Here is a 19,278-nt window from a genome sequence, read left to right as displayed (position 1 = left end):
TCTCCCAAGCTACTTTTATATCTGACATTTATCCCCCCCAAAGCTAGAATACCGGCAATGTATATGAGTCCTAGCTCAACGTACTGTCATCTAAGCAATTGAATCTGTCCAGGATCTGTCATCGCGCTTTATTTTATCTAAGTATTTTCATCTTGCTAGCGTTTCTTTAATTAAATTGAACCTTGGCAAAAAAAAAAAAAACTTTCGCGTATCTCTCTGTTTTATATATATATATATTTTTTTATAGCCCATCCTTGAAACAAATACTTATTACACAACAATCATACCTCTCAGCCCGCATGGACTACCAGTTCAAAGCTGTCATTTATTAATGCAGCACAAATATGTTTTTTCTTTCATTTTTTCGTCCTCAAAACCAGCTCAGAGCGGAACCGGCTTCCCCCTCCATTGCCTCCATTAAAAATTCATCATAATTTAGATTCGCCATAACCGAATATATTTATAATCTTGCACTTATTTAATGTATGTATCTTTACTACATATTCTACCACTGTAGGTGTATTTACTCCATGTACCCACCCCTCTGCAATGCCCCAACAAGCCCTGCGGGTATTAAAAAAAAGTAAACGAAGGTGGGTGCACCTCAATGCTGGATACCTGGAGGTCTACCCACTATTTTTGTGTTTCAATCAGCCAGTTAGAGCTCGGCTTTCGTATCCATCATCACAACCTTAGTGCAAGAAACAGAATAATTTACGCTCCACATATAATCTATTTCTTATAGTAAACATGGAAGTGAGGCAGAAAACAACGAATATTTCGTAATATATAACTGTTTCGGTAAGCGTGCGAACTTTTTTCAGAAATAGGGAAGTTTCAGGCGGTCTCTAGGAACATTTTGACCTTCCCTGGTGGTGGCCCCGGTTGAGCGTTTCGCGGACTTAAGCGCGATCTAACCCGAAGCGTTTTTGTGTACGCATAGGCTGTGAGGCTCCAGAAAATTGCATATTTCGTGACGTCGCGCTGATTCCGTGCACCTTCCCGGAGCGGATATAAAAGTTCGATATTTTCAAGCTTTTCTGAAGGCGATAGAAAACTCGCTGTGACACAGTAGGGTGCTCCTGTCTGCAGCCAATCGGTGGAGGGCACTAAGTCCGGTTCCGCGTTTCTTCACCGTTTGGCGCAGATGCTCCGCTCGCCCGAAGCGACACCTTCCTAACCAACGCGTATGCTTGTGACTCAGAAAGCGTCTCGGAAACAGCAAAGATGTCACAAAATACGCAATTTCCGGGAAGCGCGTGGCCTACGCGCGAACAAAAACGTGTTGGTTTTGACCGCGCTTTAAAGAAACGTAAAATTGTGTACGCGAAGGAGGGCGGTTTCTACACAAAACACGAACACAAAACGTCACAATCAGCTGTGCTCGATACCTTACAGTGTATGGGCCGTTTTTACGAGCTGACTGGGAATTTTGTGCCATACGCAGCATTTACCAGTTCGTTTGCGTTCTTACATTTATTTCATAAATATGTGCATTTTTCTTGCGCAATTATGGACAACTCATACTATGGACCTTTTTTTTCGGGTGGGAGGGGGGGGGGGGAGGGGGGGGAGGGAGAGCGGATTACCGAAACATCATTGTCACAAAACTTAAGACGTTTACACCTTCCTTGATCTTCAATAAAAAATGACTGCTTAACTAGTATATGCTGTAGCTACCCCTCCACGTAATGGCCATGCAGATTCACACACTTATCTTGGATTGCCTCAAACATTAGGATGCCTTCCTCGAAGAATGTTGCGACCTGGGCTCACAATCATTCCATTAGGCATTCATCAAGACCATAATTGGCTACAGATTTGTAATAATTATTTAGGAAACTGCATGAAGTGGCAGGGAGGACGATCAGAGGTTTATAATTATGTGGGTCAGAGAATAACATCTGTGGCAACACAAGGTCTCTTAGAGTACGTGATAGATAGACCGGGGATGCAGGTTGTGACCTTCTTCGACGAGGGGTTGCAAAATATTGTGCCGGGTCATGAAAATAGCCTTAACGTGAGCGGATACTTTTCGGAGAAGTCGCTGCATGATGTGCCAAGGTTTAATACATATTAAAGCGTTTTTCATCAGGCGAACCTTTCAAGCCAGTTCATCGAATGTTAAAAAACACAGCCCTCGTATTGCACTTCATATGAAGTATTGACCCGAACAAAAAAAAAAGATGTACATATCTATATACTTACATCGTTACCGATTGCGGAGGTGTGAGAGTATATTTTAATTCTCCGTGCTGCCGCAGTGACTTCGGTGAAGCGACCTTACACCCGCTTTAAATCGCTTACCGACGATTATTTTGCTACTATATCGACAACATTGCCATGCTTTTGGCTTCCACATGCATCTCTTCCCCTTTCATATATTTAAATATTGATGGTAAAGCAACAACATATTTGTAAACACCGCAATTTCAATGGTTATCAACCGCGAATAAATATCTTTTAATTCTTGTTTACATTACGGTACCCTTGACACATGAAAAAGTCATTTAGGTTGAATATTGTTCATGAAAGTGGTGAATTAGCACGCCCTCGGGCATGAGCCTCGCGCGTAGACCGCGCTGTGTCAGGAATAGTGTCGCTGACTGGCCGATCGCTCAATTGTCATTTGACGGAAATAATGTTAACATTGATTAATTAATTTGGTATGCCAATGCATTGCTTTTTGTAATTGAGGCGGCACTTACCTGCGAATCAATGCTTTTACACTGTCGAGTGTAATAGGTAGTGGAGTGGTGAAAAGGTTGTGAATATGGCTTCTTTGGGTTTCCACTGTATCTCTATGTGTGGTTTCCGTGCATATGACAACGATTCACGGTGCATGTTGCTTTAATTATGGTTGCCCATGAAACATGTATCTAAATGCTGCAATAATTTATTGCACCCTATTATTAGGGCCTCAACATTACAAATAGGGTGTTAGCCAGGCAAATATAATGTGTCATGCTAGAGCACTTTTTCTGATAAGCTATTTTATTGCCTATGGGTTTCCCGTATTCTAGTCGTATAGGTCCATAAAAGTAAGTTCAAAATATTGTAGTGTGGAGCACTTAAATATGGTATAAAAAGCAAGTGCTCAGGGCGGGTTTCTCCACACTTTTTGTCCGTGCTGAGTTTGAATAAGTCTTATACCTAAATAAGTAAATGTACAAAGTTGTGTTTTATTTTCTAGAGGTGCGTAAGAGGCACGTGCGGCTACTACGACGAACACGGCGCACCGACGTCCCAACGGCAAGGTGCTTGAACATAAATATACAACCACTCCCAGAAATGTCTCTTCGAATTGTATAGAAAAACAGGTGTGTAGAAAACTCATGTTTCAAGTTTAACGTTTTCTCTCCAACGCAGAATACAAAATCAACTAAACTGCAGCTACTTCAAGCCTAAAGAACATACATAAAGAAGAGCAAGTAAGCGACTTTGGAAACATAGTAAATAAATTTAGTGTTCATTTGAAATGTGTACATGTTTGAACATTAATTTTAGTACATGCACTATATGAAACACGAGTGCGTGACGCTCGACCCTTAAGAATAATACACCAGTCAGTTGGAACCATCAGATCAAATAAAACATCAGTTGTTTTAACTAGTGGATCCCTCAACACTTTCACCATAAAATCCTGAAGAATTCGTGCTATTGAACATCTTTGTTGTGCGCAAAAGATTTAAACAAACATTCGGACTTACAGCGGTCTACGCCACCGTTCCCAGAAAAAAAAGGCCAATTGATAAAAACTTTTTTTTTGTCTCACGAAATGGCTGTACACAACGATGCTGCTGAACCGCTTCCGCAAGAATTCCTGGCAAGGCAGGAGTGTATGCGTACACTAAGTACCCTCAGTCGCCAATTCCCTTGACTTCGTTGTTTGCCCCATTCCAGTAAGTGGTTGCTGCACCTGCCTCACAGTTGCTTTATTCTATTATGGTGTTATCTGCGACCCTAAGATATGAGAGTGGCTCGTCTCCGCCTAGTCTGGCTGCACTATGTGTACCAAACAAATTTTGGCCGCCCGGTATCGGTGGCCTTTGATTTTAATACTTCACATATGGCTTGGGGCTACTCTTCTACCAGGGCAGGACGCCAGCTTGCGATAGACGCTTGTGTGGACGCTGAATTCACGATCTTAACCGCACCAGACGTTCCAACATGTCGTAATGCCCACCCTAATTTTCTTCTTCTTCTCCCGACATGTCATGATGACTTGACCATGTCCCATCAACCGGGATCGAGAACCGGACTGTTGGGGTAGTGATCATTTTCCACTCTATATAGGTCTGCACCCAAGTCCCACCTGTCTCCACCGCACGTGTCTTTTTACGAACAGAGATATGTTCCTTTCTGTCGCCAATGCTTCGATGCATTCAAGTTTACAGGTCACACCTGAAAAACCCCTCTCTTTTATCTGGCCGATAGTCTCTGGCACAACTACGTGCCGCTGGGGGGATGAGTCAAGTCTGGCACCGGACCTACGGCTTCTCTTTCTGTGAAATGAACGTATGCATTCGGAGGCTGCTGTCTCCCACGACCCGCATTGTATCAGGGCTCTTTCCGTGCACAACCTTCTCTCGGCTATGGCTCGCGGACACGAAAATTGACTGTTTCAGAGCCGTTGGTACTTCGGAAACATGATCTGTACAAATATCAAGACATATTAACCACTCAACACTGCATCACCACCGATTTTTTCTTGTATAAGTGATGTCTTAATTGGCCGAATTCGCCGATATAATAAAAACAAAATAATAGCATTTTGTTTTCTTACGTAGATGACTTGCATGCTACCTCATTTCATTGAGGTGGAAGCCCTTGCAAGCACCCGGGGAGCATCGTCTCATGCTAGTGGTTGGTAGTGGGCATTAATTTGGTGGTAGAAGTTGTTAATACTTGCAAGTTTTGGAGCGTAAGCTGCTGTCTTTACGCTTTCCACCTCTCCGTAGGACAGAATATTGTCAAGAAACCATTACGTGGGAGCAGGTAGCCCTTATAATTAGCAATACGGCAAACGATTGCATGTGTCTGCCCGGTCCTTATACGAACAAAATGTAGAGCTCTGGGGTGGTAAGGGACTGCCGCTGTTTGGTCTCATTGAAGCTTTTGAGAGACGATGGGTATCTGATGATGAACGGCGTTAATATCAGATACTTTTTGTGGCAACAGAAGAGATCGTGAAAATGTACGCAGGCGATTCCATCAAGCTAAAGCATGCCCTGATAAATTGAAGCGAATTACTCCAAGTGCACTTTTTTACGCGTACCTTTAGTACACGAATAGCCCATTCATATTATTTTTGGAATTTAGGACGAGTTATTTCATTGTCATCCCATTACATTTTCGTGAGTGCATTAGCCGCTGTGGTATTACAAAGCCTGCATCCTTGTGCAATCCGGTGATAATTTTGTTTGTTCCTTGTGCTCCTTTTAGGGCGAAAGTAAATTGAAGACATTGTACCTCTTTGACATTAAGACTTGCGGGCATCTTCTAGCTCCGATTCCCTCAGACCCTGTCTCCGGATGAATATGACACTGCAATACTTCGCTCTCGGCAAAAGGGTTTATTCACTCACTCATTACCTTGGGGGGTTTCGGGATCGGGGGACGGTCATCAGCGATGCCGGGGGAGAGTCCGCTGCCACAGCAGCTTCTCCGAGTCCCAGCGGTGGTCGTCCACACCGCGTCATGGGGACGTCGTCGTCCAGGGTCGCTGTCCGGTCCGTTTGTCGAGTCCACCACTCGACGTAGTGCCCGCACTCCCTGCGCCAGCGTCCGGCGCCGTCCGAGCTCGCCTCCATGACCGGTCCCTTGTCTAGTCGGCCGCCCAAGCCAAAGACCCCTTCCTTTGTCTCCGTTCCCCTTTTAAGACCTTCCCAAGTCCTTGTCCCGCCGACCGTCCAATCGGGAACCTTGCTGCGAGCCGATCCTCCGACGTCAGCGCGGGGTGAGGGGGCGCTTGCCCCGTTCCTCCCGGAGAGCTCGGACGTTCCGCGACAGGACGGCGACGTGAAGCGGGAAGGTCACGGGGAACGAAGGAGCGCCCGACAGAACGGCGGCGGGGACCGGCAAGGTCACGGAGAGCGGAGGAGCCAGGGAGAGGGTCCCCACACCTCCCCTCCCTCAAGGCTCGGACCCCGGGGGGCTTGAGGTTACGTGGTCCCCAGGACCCTGGGAAGGGAGCTCGTTCAGCTGAGTGTCACCGATGACGACGAGCACCCTCGATGATGATGATGGCATCAAACCAAGCAGGTCAGCGGTGAACGTTGATTCACTGGGAAGCTCGTGACCGGGAAGCTGTGGTCCGGAGCACCACAGCTCACAACACGGACGGGCACTCAGGCACACACAACACGCCGGCACTTAAAGTTCGCTTCCGTCCCCAATGTAACAGACAGCGAATCGCGCAAAAACAAATAGCGACACGCTATATCAGACAGCGTGACGAAACCAAAATCTTTCGATCGTTGGACATGCCACGAAATAAAAACAAAACTTTTCATTTCAATACCAACAGGCAGGCAATCATCAAGAACGTCGCGCTACACGTTCAAGAGGTATATAAGAGGAAATCTATTCCTAAACTAAAAAGCGTGAGCACTCATTGTATACTCAAATCGTACATACGCCCACTATACAACATTTGCTCCTATCAAGCTCAACCGCATTCTTTTAAAACAGTAAGCAATTTACCACAACGTCAGAGCCGCACACCTCTGACAACACTATTAATCTCCAACACATTCGCGAAGAACGTACAAAACCTCAAGAACTAACAATAACCTCCCGTAAAACAGAAACGGTCACAAATCCAGTCCCGTTCGCGAGGTGCGACTCGAAAAAACACGCTGCCAACAACCCATGACGGGCACTCATGCACTCGGCGTTCACGCTACCCGAGCTACAAACACGCTACACTCTCAGAAAAAAAGGAGCCAAATGAGCAAAAAAGGGTTCTTTTCGCTAAACAAGAACCGATTTCGGGGAAGATCCTTTAGAAGCGTGCTTTCTCAACCAAAAGCACCCCTCGCAAAGTAAAAAAAGAAATGCTGAGCTAGTTTCCGGCCTGGAGAGAGCGAAAAGGGTTCTTGTTGCAGCCAGGAAAGAGATAAAGCGATCTTTGGAAAAAGGGGGTCACTTAAGTCTTCTACCGGATAGAGGGACACAATGACCAGGCTCGAAAGGCTTTGCACGCGAGAAATTGGGTGCGCCATTCTGTGGAAACAAAGCTGCCCGTGCGAGCTGTCAAGTCCTTGAAAGCTTAGAGAGGTGGAATGTCGTAGTTATTTACCAAATCGCGTTGTGTTGTTTACCACACCGAGATAATCTTCGCCTCGGACCACAGATGAAACAGGCTTCGATGCCTTTGACTCCCGGGCCACCTGCTTCAGCGGTTTGAACACTGGCGTTCGTTTGCAAGCGTAACTGCTCGCCGTGTTTTATTTAGTAAGAAATGTTAGTATAAAGCTACTCTTAGGTACTCATTTGTATAAACCAAACGGGTCATTGAATTAAAGTTTATTTGAAGAAATCTGTACCTCCGGAAATCGATTGTGTAGTTTATTTCCCCCAACCCCCAAAAAATGCATACAAATTTTCAAAGGTGCAAAACTTCGATGAATGAGCAACACACACAAAAAAGTGCATGTTGCGATGAATGAGTGATACGGTGATTAAGCGGCGTCGTGTTTTTTTTTTTTGTAACAAAAGCTATTTTTTAACTTGCTTTCGTGTTTAAACAATATACGTATAACTGCGCGTGTGAATGAAAGAAAAATAGAACAGAGGAACGTTTTTTGTTTTTTTTTTGTTTTAGTATAGAATGCAGTTGTCCTAGCTTGTGGTCATGAGTCATGACACCACCCGTCTCCCAATACGGCGCCTCTGATTGTTTCGCGGCACGCGTCGAGCCGCAAAAATAGAGTTGGGACCCATCCGCGAGGGGCATCAAAAATCCTGCTGCGCGGAAGGTTCAAGTGATGTGTTGCAGTCATCTTTATCTTCAAAAATAAATCAGTCTGTAAATGGTGGTTTTTCGATTTCAAGGAGCAGTTATGTCTAGAAGGATACCCCGAAATAATCCCATAGGCATATTCTAGAAGTGCGTTTTGAGTGAAGCAAAACTAAACTTCGATATGCTGTGCGTTCAAATTTATGTGCAGTGTAAGAAATGAGTGCTCCGTCCGCCGTTGAACCCCGCTCGCTACTTTGAGGTCGCCCACCAAGAGTTAGGAGAATGGGATGGCATGAGGAAAAAACAACAACACAGAAACGTGGTCGTTGCTGTTCTCGTAGTTTTCGCGAGCAATATGGCATGATAGGATGCAGAACAAATGGCCTCGGACGAAATGGCCCTGGACGAAACGGCCCCGGACAAAATGGTCCCAAGTGCAATCCCGGAGAGAATGGTCCCAAGTGATTTTTAGACACTCATCTTTTAATAAGGTGCTACTCTGAAGTTCTGTTAAGTACATTCAATGCTCTTATAATGCAACTTTTGTAGAGACTATAAAAAAAAAAAGAAGCTCAATATAGACGCGACAATGTTGGAGAAACACACACACAAAAAGAAGCTCAATATAGACGCGACAATGTTGGAGAAACACACCTGTCTCGTGCGTGTTTTTCTTCGACTTTGTACCGTTTATTTTGCATTCTTTTTCATTATGCCGATCAACCAACTAGCCCAACAATCTATTTTACTGTTTGATACAACTCTTTCCGATCTCCCGCTCAAAGCTTTAAATTGATGCCGTACAGTTACATTTTGTGAACTTGATGTTTTACTTTAAAGGAGTTCCCTCTTCTAGCTCTGTTGAAAAGAGCTACAAGAAGACGTTTTGAGTGAAGCCAAACGTAGCACACATTTACAACTAGTTTCTTTGTGTAATGAAATGTTTATTTCACAAAAAAATGTATTGCATTATACGAATATTTATCTTTTTATATGTTGGGATTGTACCAATTAAAGCTAATAAAATAAGGAGCGAGAAAAAATACGAAAAAAAAATTATTTGAACCATTTTGTCCGAGTTTTCTATTCGAAAAATTTTGTCCGGGGCCATTTTTCGGGTTTTTGGGCTGGTTCTATGTTTTCGATTCCCATTTCTAGTGTGAAAGGGATAAGCGCCGCCTGCACGCCCAGCATTTCCGTGACGTGGCGCTTAACTGAGCGAATATTTGTTCAGAAATGGCAATCGACGGTTCGGAGGTGGCTCCGATTGGAAGAAAAATTCTTTGTCAGCGACATCAATTCGCTCTCTCTGATTGATTTATTATCACTTCTCCTTCGAGTTCCAAAATAGGCTCGATTATCATTCAATCTTGTTTCCAAGCCCTCTATTTTGATAAATTCCTATAAAAAACACGTCACTGACCGGACACTGAATCATCGAATCTAGGTGCGTTGTCGTACTGCCGGCACAAAAGTCGCTCAGCCACCAAATAGGCCAACACGCGTTGCTCAACACAGTGTGTTGATTGTTTCCCTTGCCGGAAGGTGTCACGCCGAATCGAGAATTTCGCTCTTGTTTATTTTGTGTTTATTTTTGGCAAGAGAGTGAACTGCCAACAATTTTACCGGCGGCTGACGGACATGCTTGGTGACGTGATCGCCGTGTTTCCTGGCAGACAAGGACGGAAAAGCGATGACATCTGCATATTATCTTCGCCAGCGAACCATGGTTCAGGCAGCTCAACGGCACCCCAGAAGATAAGCCGTAATGTGTTCAAAAGCGACGTTTCGGGGGCTAATCTGCTCACCACTAGGCTGACAGTTCGTTGGGAACGTCATGCTCGTTTGACCAGTGAACCTTCTGCCTTGCACCATGTGATCACAACCGCAGAGAAAGGTGTCAGGTGATAAAAACCAGGCGACTAATTGGTCCGGCAAGCACGTAGCTTCCACCGCGCTGTCAGCTTAGCGGTGAACAGGAATGGGTCGCTGAAGGTCACTGGAGCCAACAGGATCTAGTTGTTGTTGTTTTGTCCGTTTTTTTATTTTTCCGTGTCTCCGGTTTACGATGGAAGTTCTTCACCAGCTCGCCTGTGCTTTTACCCTTTCTTCGGTAGGATCTAGTTTCGTTGCTCGAGGGAGTGCCACACTCGCTCGTACGAGTGGCGGATCGGAACAATGTTTGACCTCCTCTCCCTTTGGGTTTGAAGCTCTAGAAGGAAGTACCTTCCTCCCTTTCCTCTTAGCCATCACTTGCAACATGTCAGCGGACATGAGCACATGGACGATTGGAGACGTCTGCTGGTGGCTTTTTGAAAACGAACTGCAATCGGCCTGTTCATCATTTCAAGGTAAAACTTCTTCTAATCAGGCAATATTTATAATTTATCTTGAAAATTGCTATAAGTACAGTAGTGCTCAAAATGGCCGGAAATTGTTTGATGCATAGGCAGAATAAGTAGGACAGGGGGCGGCTTCTTATTAATTAAGCTACTTGTCGTTTGAAATTTGTTTTTATGCTATTTTAACTTGGAGTTGTCCAAACAAGCACGTTGCAAAAAAAAAAAAAAAACATTATTTTACAGTCTTGTATGTTGAACTACACAAGAAAAAAACGTTTTTGAAGCGAACACTGATTTCATTACTACAATACTGACTATATATAATACGACAAAATGCTGAGTTCAAGCTTTCCGCCAGAAAGATCTCAAGAACAGAACTTCGAATTTACAGCGCGAATGAAATGAGCAATGATATCTCTTCGTAAATGTAACAACGTATGTTACCGGGCTTTAATTAGCTAATGTATCCGTATTTATGGCCCCAATAGACGTGAGCGAATAGGTGCTGTAAACGTTTTTGTTTTTTGACCGCCCAGGGACATGGTACTCTGAGAGCCAATCACTGCAATTTACGGCACCGCTCAACTAATGAGGATGCCGAACATTTGGTTAGACCCAAAGATGCTGTCTGCGACATCAGGGAATGCAAAACGTCCCGCTTGCTTTGCTTAATGTAACAGCGCAGATTGCATTTCTTGGTCTAAACGTATGTTCCGCGTCGTCATTCGCTGAGAGGACTTCGCAGGTTGCAACGATTGGCTCTCGGAGTGTTGTGCAGAAATCGACAGGCGCGAACTTTTTGTGCATTTTGTGTTTGCACAAATGTGGATGTATGTTTGATAAAAATAACTGTTATATTTGGTCCTATATTCAGTGCTGCAACTATTATGTAAATAGCTTACATGCGTTAACGGCGCATCAACGTAACAAATTGTTTTTGTTTTAGGGATTCGTTGATACTCACAAATGTGAAGACGCCGTGAGTGCTCGCCGTCATGTTTTGCTCATGAACGAAGAGATAACTAAAGCGCCCCTGAACGTCGACTTGATACAAGACCGCATGATGCAGACGTTTCAGTCTTGCCAAGAATGGATCCTCAGCGATGCTGGAGCCCTCACAGTCCTTGAGGAATTTCCGGCAATGACGATTCCCGGAATGTTAACTCAATATTATCTTCTTTATATTTAGTCTTAAAGTTTCGAGATTTTTACAGATCATCAGGACTTCAAAAGTTTCTTACTACCCGTTTTATCGCCTGTGAATGAGATAAGGGATTTTGATACGTGCTAAATTAAATAATTTTACCTCGTAATAAGGCTAGGCAATCAATTAGTTAACATTCCGATTAATTAACTATTGTTTTACTCTGAATCAAGTGAGTTTAACAGACATATGGGTTGGATTTAGAGTTACGAAGTCTTATAAACAAAAAAGTAAAAAGAATATTCATTTAATTCTTTTTTGTGTTTATAACACAATTGTCTCTCATGGCTACTTAAGTGTTTTATATGATTATTATCTAGAGTGGTTTTGAAGTTTAAATAATAACGTACAAATATTTTATTTTAAATGTTTTCCATGCTTTTCTTGTGTATGAGCACAACGACAAGTTGATATTTGAACTTGTTATTGTACAAATATGTACATATATTTTATTTTAAATGTTAGCCATGCCTTACTTCTGTATGAGGCACAATGACAAGTTGTTATGTACTAAGCCTTATAAGACGTAGTAAAAACTTGTCAAAGAAAAAATCGGTTGTTCTAGGCCTTTTCTGGATACAATATCTTTCCTCGAGATCAGCGCAACCTATAAATTGATTAACTAGTCAATATAAAAGAAAACGTAAATCGAAATTATTTTAATTGACGCCAAGCCCTACTCCACTATAGTGACAGTAAGTGGTCATTTAGTTAATATATATATATATATATATATGTGTGTGTGTGTGTGTGTGTGTGTGTGTGTGTGTGTGTGTGTGTGTGTGTGTGTGTGTGTGTGTGTAAACAATCATTGTGTACAAATTCATAGCGCATAAATGTACTTTTGTAAACCAGCAACACTGTCCATTCGTTGTTTATTTTTCAGTTACTACAAGACGTTAAACTGCCGTTCGGCAAAGACATCCGGAGGACATGGGAGCCAAGATTGAGGCATTTACAGCTTCTACACAGGTGCTCCTCAAAGGAAAAGAACGTCACTCTGAACCTCGAAGAGCTGCTTGAAGGTATACTTTAGTTGGTGTTTTTGTAATCTAGCACAAGTTTCAGACTGCGACGACGCAGAGGTTTACCTTCGTCCACCATAAATATGCTGGGTTAACTTACTACATCATTACGAACTGATGACCGCTTATCGGGGCCATTCGCTTAAGACAGGGTTAACTTATACTCAGAAACAACTTCTGTGGCGTTTCTGAAGTGAAGAGTGCGTGTGCATAGCCTTGATTGCTTAAGATGCGCGGGCGTTTTTAACTTCGACTACACATTGCCAAAAAAGTTGCCCAAGTCACCCCCGAGTATAGTGCATTGTCACAGATGGTAATGCAAACTTGTCAGGTTATATCTTCAATATACGAGCTAGTAATATAAAACATATCCTTGCTTTATTTTTTAAAAATAATATAGAGGAAATATAAGTGACTAAAGTCAATGACAGGTTAAGAAAAATCTAAAAGAAGAAAGCCGATGGACGCTTGAAATGGAGAGAAGGTTTCTCCTCTCCCCTACAAGCTTCTGTCCGCTTCCTCCTCTCCAGCTCGTAGATTTTTTCTTAACCTGTTACTGACTGTAGGGCAAGAAGGATTAAATATGGGTAGAACCAACGTTTCTAGAAACATGCTTAAAATTCCTGTGCATCTACTTCCCGCAGAACACTCGAGAAGCCAATCACACCAATCCACGAAGAGAGCTCGGCGAATAAAAAGGCCAAAGCATGTTTAGACATATGAATGAAGCGAGAGATGTCACTGAGCATGGCGGTTCACGTACTGACTTCATGCTCAGTGTCACGTTACAGACTTCATTTTTAAGTCAAACATATTTTCAGCTTCTCCATTGGCCGAGTTTTCTTCGTAGATTGCATTGATCGGCCCCTCGAGTGGACGCACGGGCATTTTTAAAAGCAGAGAAAATTCGGTGGCACGTTGGGCATTGTTTTACGTGTGTACTGCACATATATTGTAATTCATTGACTTCCGATCTTCTTCCTTTACTACTTCTTGGATGGAAAGGGAACGCTTGATGCTGCGTACCATTTTTCGCTTTTACACATTGTTGTAGCGAAGGGGGCTTCGAAGGGGACGCTTCGTCATCCGCTGGTCGCGCTCTCTAGATCGCACTGATTGACCCACTAAATGTTTTGAAGGAAATCATATCTGCGGGTATGTTTTAGAGCGTAAGGCTAAACGAGAAATAAAATGCTTAGTGAAACCTATACAATTATAATTGATCTGAAAGCGCGGCGAATGAGCAACTCGCAGCATAATAATACAGAGGAAAATACATGTGTTCATATTCTTGCTTTCTTGTTGTAGGAAGTCCGGACACTGATGCCACTCATCCATCTCCAGGAAAATGAATTTGACAACTTTTTGGACGGTGTCCTGACAGTGAGCGACATCAGAACGACAGTAGAAGCTGTGTGCACATTGCTGGCAGTGATACCCGTCTCGTCTTGAAACTGTTTCGAATTTTGTTAGCTTTTTTACTGCGAACAGAAGAATCAATTTTTGCTGCTCCAATAAAGTATATGATTGGACATGATGTTTACTGTTCTGTCTGTCACCTAGTTAATTACGTACAGGAATGAAGTGTGTTGACTCTGGCCAGACTGATGTTTGTCAACCTGTCGAAAAGGCCCAGTGCTAGCGATTAATGAACAATCTAAAGACACTTTGGTTGGTAGAAAAAAATGCACCTTGTAAAGCAAGAAATACGAAATACGATTTACTAAAAACTAACTAGGAATGTAAAAAAAACTCATTTGTCATAAGAGAGGGTTAGAAGTACAAAATATGGTTTACTAAAATAACGCCAACATAATCTAAAGAACTCGGGATTTATTAAAAGAACCAAGGAGGGTTCCAAATAAAACATGAAATAGGGTTCATAAAGAAAAACCAAAGAAGGAACCGTAAAGAACCTCGAAATAAGGTTCATTAAGAGCACGAAAAAGGGTTCTGGAGAGAACCCAAATGGGGTTCAATAAGAAGAACCAATAAAGGATACGAAAAGAACCCTGAAATAGGGTTTATTTAGAGCACCAGAAACGGTTCTGGAAAGAACCTGAAATAGGGTTCATTAAGAGCACCAGAAAGGGTTCGGGAAAGAACCCGAAATAGGGTTGATTAGGAAGAACCAAAAAAGGATCCTAGAAGAACCCCTAAATAGGGTTCGTTAAATAGAACCCAGAAGCGTTCTGAAAAGAACCAAAAATAGGGTTCATTAAGAAGAACCAATAAACGATCCGAAAAGAACCCCGAAATAGGGTTCATTAGAAAGAACCCTTTTTGTGGGTTCTTTTCTGCACCTTTAAGGGTGCCGCCCATTGGACAAGCGAAAGAACCCTAAAAGGTGCTAGTTGGCACGCTTTTTTCTTAGAGTGTACAGCCAAGCTACGCAGCACGCCTTCATCAGAAGGGGTAATCACCTTACTGAGAGGCCGTTGTTCCGTGGTACCGGTTACTTACACCAGTACAAAGGGAACAGTACCTGGATCGTGCGAACAGCAGATCTCATTGGACAGCCTATTTACAAAGCTATGTCCGTAACGTCGGGGCATCTACCAGACGTTACCGCTTCACTGCTCGGAGGCGACCACCCAACAGGAGCGACGAGCGCGTAACGGCGGTCCGCACCGAACCCCGCACGGGCTCGACAACCGCGACAAGCGCATCGACGCACGTTAGAGTTCTCCCCCGGCCAAACCCCGACACCGCATAACTAAAAAGTCTTCCAGCTGATGAAAAGGCCGGCCGGGATCGAGCAATGAAAGTACGCCGTCAACGCGTCTCGCGACTCTTCGACGTTCTCGAATCGAGCAACGTGTCCACACACAAACGCAGTAGGCTACGCACAAAGCTCGCCCCCAGCCAAGTCAACACGCCGCATGACTGAAAAGTCTTCCTGCGACTGTACAGACAGGCAGGGTCCGAACAATGTAAGTATCCCACACACGCACCTCTCAACTTCCGCGCACCGAGCGCGATACCAAAATGCCAAATAATCTAACCGGCTGGTCTTGGAAATGGACGAGCTAATAAACTATATTTGCTCTGCATAAACAGTTTCCGCAGCGTCGAAGTGTCTACAGCATTTACCGCCGCATTCCAACACCCGCTACCCATTCATGCAAAGGCTGCAGTTTGTACAGCGACGGGCTGACCCAACGCACAACAGTTATAGGCCGCCGACGGCCATGCCGCTGCCATAATTTCTAGGCTTCCGGGGCACGTACCCGCCGACGTGAACCGTACGTTTTCCCGGGCTAACCGCGCATCTGTACAGGATAAAACTATGAACAACTCGTCACATCCTCGCAAGACCGCCACTCCCCTCGTGCAGCTCTTCACTGCACGAGCCCAGCTCTTTTCTCACCTAGCTGTCTTTTCTCCCCTAAATTTATAATTTATCTCTAACCCAGGCCTCTGCACGACCAATTACGCTCTCTACGCCCTCGCGTCCCAACGCGAACCCAACCACGGCCGAGAGCCGTACTGCATCCGGCGGCAGCGCAAAGCGCGCGCTAGCCGCCGCTCCTCCGAAGGCGGAGAAAACGAAATGAAAGAGTGACTCCCGCCGCGAGGCTCAACCATCGATATGGCGGTGTGAGGATCCGGAACCAACTGTGCGCAAAATTAAACGGGATCAACCTCACGACTCTACAACCAGAAACGCACGGGTCATGCCCATCGCGCCAGACTGGACTCCACGGAGCATTACACACGCACAGCCACTGATAGGTGAACACGGAAACTCTGTGGTTTTCTGGATTCCAATATCTGCGCACCAGACATCGCGTATCCGCCACGATTTAGTGGGCTTATACCCCTAAATGTGGCCTCTGGCCACAAGGTACTCGTTCAAAGCGATCTTGGTCGGAACCACAAGAGCGCATCCGTACCTTAAAACGCTGTCAACTAACGACGCTCAAAACCGCGCCGACAGCTCAAGCAAAGCCAACTGGGAGCTAGCATGCGATCAAACCGAGACGCTAGTCTCCTCCCGGACAAAATGCAATGCGGGAATAATTTCCAAACACAGTCCATGCAACCGCCATCCGCAATGGGTGCGTTCTCCAACCGGAGTGATGCCTCTTTAACGCGTCCGATCCGTAACAAGCGTTACAAACCATTACATCGATACGCGAACAAAGGCGGTTAGGCGCGTCACATCCTCCGAAGCGTGAGCCGGCATCTTTCCCAGCGGACGCGGACGGCCGGAGGCGTAGGTGGGGTGACGCCCGACGCTACATGCCTCGAGGGGTGCGGTAATTTCCACGCACACAGCGCTCTTGCGTAGCAGGATCAACCTGCCAGCATCCAGCGGTGCGCTGGACAGCAAATACTCAAAGCGCTTCTCGTAACGGGGGATAGGCTAATTCCTGACAGGCTGGGCAAAAGGGTTAATCCCTTAAAACAGCGGTCAAAATCCGCGCCTTCTAATCAGACAGGCGATAATGTCAGGGCCTCCGTGCGGCGCTCCCGCAACGAAACTTCGTGCGGCGCTCCCGCGACAAAGATGACCCCCAAAAAGAGCGCGAAACAGTGCCCCAACTCAACCGGAAGCAGGTTAGGAATCGGAATGCCTGCCTGATCAAAAATCAGGCCCCACGTTGGGCGCCAGTTTATGCGGGCATCTTCTAGCTCCGATTCCCTCAGACCCTGTCTCCGGATGAATATGACACTGCAATACTTCGCTCTCGGCAAAAGGGTTTATTCACTCACTCATCGCCTTGGGGGGGTTTCGGGATCGGGGAACGGTCAACAGCGAGGCCGGGGGAGAGTCCGCTGCCATAGCAGCTTCTCCGAGTCCCAGCGGTGCTCGTCCACACCGCGTCATGGGGACATCGTCGTCCAGGGTCGCTGTCCGGTCCGTTTGTCGAGTCCGCCACTCGACGTAGTGCCCGCACTCCCTGCGCCAGCGTCCAGCGCCGTCCGAGCTCGCCTCCTTGACCGGTCCCTTGTCTAGTCGGCCGCCCAAGCCAAAGACCCCTTCCTTTGTCTCCGTTCCCCTTTTAAGACCTTCCCAAGTCCTTGTCCCGCCGACCGTCCAATCGGGAACCTTCCTGCGAGCCGATCCTCCGACGTCAGCGCTGGGTGAGGGGGCGCTTGCCCCGTTCCTCCCGGAGAGCTCGGACGTACCGCGACAGGACGGCGACGTGAAACGGGTAGGTCACGGGGAACGAAGGAGCGCCCGATAGAACGGCGGCGGGGACCGGCAAGGTCACGGAGAGCGGAGGAGCCAGGGAGAGGGTCCCCACAGACTACACCAAGCAGAGAGTGCACACCCTCCATCTAGTGGTGAAAAGAGATTTACAAGGAGCTTTTGTACCTTACACATAATGCTTCTTTTGAATTAGGTGGTCTATCGCATAACCCTACGAAAAAACTACGAAATTTAAAAAAGTAACATTCAAACTGAATTATCGAACGGGGAATCTTATTGTCCAATATGCATATCGTGACCAAATCTTGATGCCAGCGTATACCGTATTCTGAACTGAGTTACTGCATACCATATATTGAACCTTGTTGTTGCGTATACCGTGTGCAGCAATGGATTCGGTACATACTGGAAGTTATCCCTGTCAAGTATCGGTCCAGCGTATGCTAAAATTGATATGGACTAGCGCGCATCTGAAATCGATTTAGCCCACAAAAAACACTAGTAAAAACTCACTTTTTTTTTATTGGTACTGCAACAGCACTCATTCTTTTTTCTCCGTCGTGCACGATTTCGTCGGCAGTGTTGCTTTCACATGGGAAGTTAGGAAGGATGTTACGGCATATACATGAAAGAACTGTGTCCCTGGGCTCTCTCCAACAAAGCCACCTCAATGGGCTAACCCTTCAATGGTATCCTGCATATATATATATATATATATGGAAACACACGTGTGTTTCCAGAACACCTCCGATTAGATACATTTCGTTTCTTGTGCATTTATAAGACAGGTAGGAGACGCCAGAAAGCCAGGGTGGAGTGGCGTAGATGTTAGCACACCCGACCGGACATTGGGAGGCCCAGAGTTCAAATCCTGGCTCCGCCGATTTTGGTCTTTCGGCGGCTTCCTGAAAACTTTGATTCTTTGATTCATTGGATTAAGTACGGTTCATTCATCTGCACATATTCGTTCACATCCTCCTTGGAGACCACGTACGATGGTGTGAAGTGCCCGTGTTGTATATTCAATAACGTGGCTCTTGATTCTCGCAGATGATGATGATACTGTGTCTCTAAAGCTCACAAACAAAGAATACTACATGTACACGGGACGAGACAAACAGTGGGAGGATTTCTGGAGCACAAACGAGCACGTACCACATGACACTAAGCGTCGTACCGCGTTGCACGCGGCGGCGTGTGTTTCCAGAACACCTCCGATTGGATACACTTCGTTTCTTGTGCATTAATAAGACAGGTAGGAAACGCCAGAAAGCCAGGGTGGAGTGGTGTAGAGGTTAGCACACCGGACCGGACATTGGGAGGCCCAGAGTTCAAATCCTGGCTCCGCCGATTTTTTGCTTTCGGCGGGTTCCTGGAAACTTTGATCCTTTGATTCATTGGATTAAGTACGGTAAATTAATCTGCACATATTCGTTCATATCCTCCTCGGAGACCACGTACGATGGTGTGAAGTGCCCGTGTTGTACATTCAATAACGTGGCTCTTGATTCTCGCAGATGATGATGATACCGTGTCTCTAAAGCTCACAAAGAATACTACATGTACACGGGACGAGACAAA

The 19,278-nt window shown here is 45.3% G+C and overlaps 1 protein-coding gene across 1 annotated transcript in view; it reads left to right on the top strand.

The window, feature by feature from the left end:
* The window catches only part of LOC115318457 (A disintegrin and metalloproteinase with thrombospondin motifs 16-like), a 212,994-nt gene extending 209,729 nt beyond the window's left edge, over positions 1-3,265 (top strand). The window contains exon 14 of the mRNA XM_040215034.1: positions 3,194-3,265. Within this exon, the coding sequence (XP_040070968.1) occupies positions 3,194-3,265 (72 nt within the window). The remainder of the gene's footprint in view (positions 1-3,193) is intronic.
* The last annotated feature ends 16,013 nt before the right edge of the window (positions 3,266-19,278 follow it).

The sequence above is a fragment of the Ixodes scapularis genome, unplaced genomic scaffold (assembly GCF_016920785.2).
Source record: "Ixodes scapularis isolate PalLabHiFi unplaced genomic scaffold, ASM1692078v2 PGA_scaffold4__175_contigs__length_147842914, whole genome shotgun sequence".
Lineage (NCBI taxonomy): Eukaryota > Metazoa > Arthropoda > Arachnida > Ixodida > Ixodidae > Ixodes > Ixodes scapularis.
This window is presented reverse-complemented; position numbering and strand designations above follow the sequence as displayed.